The sequence below is a fragment of the Triticum urartu genome, chromosome 5A (genome assembly GCF_056163025.1).
Source record: "Triticum urartu cultivar PI428250 chromosome 5A, HENAU_Tu73, whole genome shotgun sequence".
NCBI classification, from domain to species: Eukaryota; Viridiplantae; Streptophyta; class Magnoliopsida; order Poales; family Poaceae; genus Triticum; species Triticum urartu.
The window spans coordinates 464,933,787-464,938,577 of record NC_141877.1 but is presented as its reverse complement, the minus strand read 5'-3'; the positions used below and the strand labels follow the sequence as shown (position 1 = coordinate 464,938,577).

The window sequence follows — 4,791 nt, the reverse complement described above, 5'->3', positions numbered from 1 at the left end:
TATTACATCCTAAGAAGTTGATATTTGAACGTGTGTACATCGATCAAAAACAGAAATTCATGGACAAGCGCAATTTCCTCAACATGTCGATTGGCATTCGAGGAGTTGGCATTCAAATTTGGGAGATAAATGCCAAATTCTTCGTCATATTCGGGCGAGTGAAGGAACACTCCATCTGTGAAGTGCAACAAAAAAGTAGGATCCCAATACTGGCAGCAGCTCCAACTGAAGCAACTGACGATAGATCAGCATTCCTATGAGAAAAATGGGAAGAAAGAGAAGATGCATAAACGGTAAACGAAGGCGCAGCACGCAACTACTTGTACATACTTGACCTGAAACTACATGCACACATATACCAACCCAGGTTCAGTGACAGCAAAATGCCGTCATGGATTCAGTTCACGCTTCAGTCGTTCAGCAAAAATATCATTAACAGTGTCCCAGGCGCACACTGAATCTTCTCATGCAGGCCGACCACTGCTAGATGCAAATGCAAAAGATGATAGGACACAGCAGAAGCTCGGGTGATAGCACACTCTTCAGGCGGCATACATGCATAATAACTAGTCACACATCAGGCGTTTCAGTCGTCAACAGGAAAGGTTCAAAACCGTCCCAAAACAGACACACAAGCAACTGAAAAGACTACAAACAACGACATAGTTCAGTTCAATTTTTTGGCAACCGCGCTTCGACCCCAGCATCATCTCAGTTGCAGCTATAGAATATGCTCAGCATCGAGCCACCGAAACAAGGAAGGCGCCAGATCACAGAGCGAGAGAGACGGTTGCACCTTACAGCATGCTATCAGTCCTTGCCGGCAGCCTCCTGAAGAAGTTCAGCGGGACAGACGGCATCTTGTGGCGGAACCTCGGGTGCCTCAGGGTGTACAGGCCTGCAAGGAAGACCACAACACGGAATGGTGTGACGTACAGGACGATCGCAGCGATGAAGCAGAAGGTCACAAACAGCGCAGTGGCCCTTGGGTCTCTCCAGCTCAGCAGAGACTGCAGTCTTTCTCCTTGTGTTGCAAGATCACCAACAACAGTCTGGATCCTCCCAGCAACGCTCCGGAGGCGGTCATACCGCATCCTGACGATGTCAGGTGGGCGAGATGTAGGGAAGGTGTCAAACTCTTCATCAAGCTCGTCAGGATGGGCGGTCTCCGCATGTGAGAGGCGAGTGTCCATGTGCGGAGGCTGCCTCGACCGCCACCGGTAGTACCACACTCCAATCAGGAATAGGTAGAGAAAGATTGTAGGCAGTATCAGCTCAGGATACAAGACCAGTATCACAAAGAGGACATGGATCAGTATAGTCGTCAGTGGGTTCCTCCAGTGACAGATCTGATCAAACCATCTAGCAACTGCAATCAGAGGGCTCAAGACACCCATGATACGGAAGAAGTTTGCCTTGCTCTTTCTCATGCTCCACATGTGAGAATCCACATCCAGCATGTACTCCACAATTTCTTTTCGCAGTGGCGGTTCTGCACGGCTCAGCCTGGTTGAGACAATGTTGGTTGCTTGGCGTCTTAGGTTATCAACCTGGATCACAGACAACGGGTGTATATAGTGCATCTTGGGCAGCAAGGGCTGTGAATACAGAGTCATCATGTTGAGCAGTGATGAGCATGTGAACCGGACAGCAAGCTGTACCTCACCCATTTTCTTAACGCCAGCAGGTGTCAAAACAATAAGAGGGTATGAGTGGGTATACACCCGATCAGTTTCTAGCGTTGAGAGGCGGATGCGGACCTTGCCAATTCTGGTATCCCGTGCACCATTAGCCTTTTCCCCGCCATTCAAGTGGCAGTTGTCAAATACACCAATAGTGATCACAGTGCATGGATCATGCACTTCCCAAGTGTACTGTTCATTCCACTTGGGAGTGAAACTATCAATGATAGTCCTTGTACGCACCCATTTCTGCCCATACTTAGCAACACAATAAGGGTCAGTCGTGCCGCGTCCATCCTTCGTCTTCATAGGCAACAGGCCCTGCGCAGTCAAGATACCCAGCTCAAGGACCCCAATGTTATGCTTCCACAGCTGTTTGGCAGTTGGCCTTAGATCACTACTGTAATGTGTCGATTCATCCAAGACATGATATCCACCTTCAAGACAAATTCTTAAGTGAATCCTGCTTGAGAACTTGGTCTCCTTCCTCTGCTCACCATCCACCATCACATGCTTCTCAAGATTATACCACTGGCTGTTCAGCAACTTGTGGTCCAGCCTCCGAGCTACATGCTGCAGTGAAATGACAGTTCTCCCAATTACATCATCCTTTCCTGGAGCAATCCTGTCTTCTACACTCAAAATCAGGTGCTCCTCAAATGGCTCAGCTGCAACAAACATCAAGTCCTCATTCCACATTGGATTCAGAGTCCTGCCTGGTGATACTCGGGTTCTAAGAGCCTGGTTTCCTAACATTGCTTTGACATAAACCTCAGGGAACCTGGTCTTGTCATTTGGTATAAGATCTTGTGCTTCAATGACATTGACACGCAGATACCAAAGCTTAGGAGTAAGATAAACTTTTGATCTAATACTTGCAAGGCCATCACCAGGGATTGACGCAGCATCAGAGTGCCAAGCTTCAGGAAATGCTTCATCTGCTTGAGTACCCATCCAAACAGCTAACATCAACTCTCCTTTGACCTTGTGCCCATTCCGTTCTTCCAAGCGATACCATTGTGGAGCCAACGGGCTGTCAGGTGGAACTCGCTTTGGGACCTCATTAAGGTCAAACATAACCCGTCCAATGTAGTCATCTTTAACAAAGTCTTTATCTTTGACGATAATCTCCACTACTGATGCCTGAATGCGCTCCTTCGAGAAGGCAAACACCTGGTTCCACTCAGGATTGGTCTTCTTCTCAAAATGCCGAGTTGTGCCCTTATAATTCCCAAGCTTCACCTCAACATACGGGTCACAACTTCCAGTGAGGTCCTTAGCTGGAAGTTCCTTCGCTTTTACCACTCGAACATAAAGGTACTGCATCTGCTCAACCAGGTCATAGGTGGTGGTGAGCTTGTCACCTGCAGCTGCTCCACCAAGGTGAGGAGTAGTCTCCTTCAAGGAGTACTCCTCCGGGCGGAATGGCCTCTGCATCATCTTGAATGACAGTCTTCAACCAAACAATTTCTACTCAGGATCAGAAAAGGAAAAAAGATACAGCCAACAGCGACTGATTCCCCAGAATAGCTGCAAAATAGAAAATAAGCACGGCCTTTAAATGGTTATTATAGGCAACAAAATGAATGGTTGGTGTACATAAAGAAGAGGAGGTTGGCACCTTTGCAATCAACAATTCAGGCAAGGTCGCTTTCAACCGAACATTTCGTGAGAAAATTCTCCATCTGCCATGTGGGGAAAAACATCTACATCACCAATCTTGAAAAAACATCCGCGACAAGTATAGCGACTGAACTGCGGACACTACAACATAAATGAAAAAACATCTGCAACAAGTATAGCGACTGAACTGGGGACACAACAACATAAATCCATTATACGTATCAAGCAGGACAACAGTAGAGTTATGCTAGCCCTATTCTACACATTGCGGTAACTCAGACTTGAGAAAACGCTGAAACAGCATGTAAGTTGTTGGATCATGAAGAACAGCTAGCCGGTGTTAATTTTGGAACATGAAGAGAACCCACGGCTTTAACTACCAGTCCAAGGAGAACTAAAACAGTACATTTAAACTAGGAAAATAGGAGAAGATCTAGATGCGGCGCCGGGTGCGTGGGATTTAACTAAGCTCTGCATAAAAATAACCTCATATACCTCAAAACGGATGGCAGCAGGAATGTCTGTGCGCATCAGAAAAGGTAAAATATGAATCTAATATAAGAATGGAAACCATGTAAGAACTTGTAAACCGTAGCAGCAGGGAAGAACATGGGACCTAGATCCTCCATCCATTACAAATTCTTTTTACCGTGAACTAGCATCGCTTACCCCTACAGATCTTCCCTCGTGGCAAGCAAGAAAAATAAAATAAAGGGAAAAGCGACAGGGAAGAGCACGGGACTGCGCACTCACGTACCAGATTCCAGCACGCGATCTGAACAACGGGGATCTCGGAAAGGACGGAACCGGAGGAGGAGATATTCGGAATCAGCAGAGATTGGCCGGGAGTCGAGAACAGGAGCAAGGGGGCAATGCTGAAAGATTTCAGTAGATCTTGAGGTGGCCGACCACCGGATCTACACGCCGGAGTGGCTCCCCGCCGGCGGTAGGCACTCTCATGGATCGATCTTTGGGTTTTCTCCTCGGCAAGAACCCTAGGTGGGAGCCGAGAGGGATAAGCGAGAGGGGGGCGAGAGTGGGAAGACTGAGGAAGAGTGTGGAAGAGTGAGGGAAAGCGGCGGACAGGGTGGGCCCCGGGGTGGCTTTTCTCATCGGCGTGGGGAGGGCGACCGACCGAGGCCACGCGAAGGGCGACCCGGCTGGACCCCGGTCGGCGGCTAGCGCGCGTGCTGCGTGGACCGGGTGCGTGCACCGGCATCGCGAGGGAGGTGTGCGTGTGTGAAGCATTTTTCTGGATCAGCGGCGAGAGTGCGAGAGGGGTGAGGACATGGTCTATCGGTGTTTGGTTGGTGAGAAGCCGCCGAGGAAGTGAGTTGTTTATAGTTGGTTCCTTTGTGCGATGATGACGGTGACAAAGTATTCTTGTCGTGAGACCAACTCGTTTTTTAAGGAAAATTTTCATTCCGTTCGCTCGATTCAGGGAGGATTTGGTTTTCTAGAGAGAGAAGAGATGATTTTAATCTTA

The 4,791-nt window shown here is 48.3% G+C and overlaps 1 protein-coding gene across 1 annotated transcript; it reads right to left on the bottom strand.

Moving 5' to 3' along the window:
- Nucleotides 1-523: 523 nt before the first annotated feature.
- On the bottom strand, nucleotides 524-4,408 carry LOC125509688 (FT-interacting protein 7). The gene is made up of 3 exons (XM_048674712.2): nucleotides 4,063-4,408; nucleotides 3,304-3,367; nucleotides 524-3,212 (listed from the first exon to the last, which is right to left on the bottom strand). The coding sequence occupies exon 3, from the start codon at nucleotides 3,120-3,122 to the stop codon at nucleotides 798-800; it is 2,325 nt and encodes a 774-aa protein (XP_048530669.1). The 5' UTR covers nucleotides 3,123-3,212; nucleotides 3,304-3,367; nucleotides 4,063-4,408; the 3' UTR covers nucleotides 524-797.
- Between the last annotated feature and the right edge of the window lie 383 nt (nucleotides 4,409-4,791).

Coding starts and splice junctions, on each gene's coding strand:
- LOC125509688 (XM_048674712.2), bottom strand. CDS start 3,122: ATGATGCAGAGGCCATTCCGCCCGGAGGAGTACTCCTTGAAGGAGACT.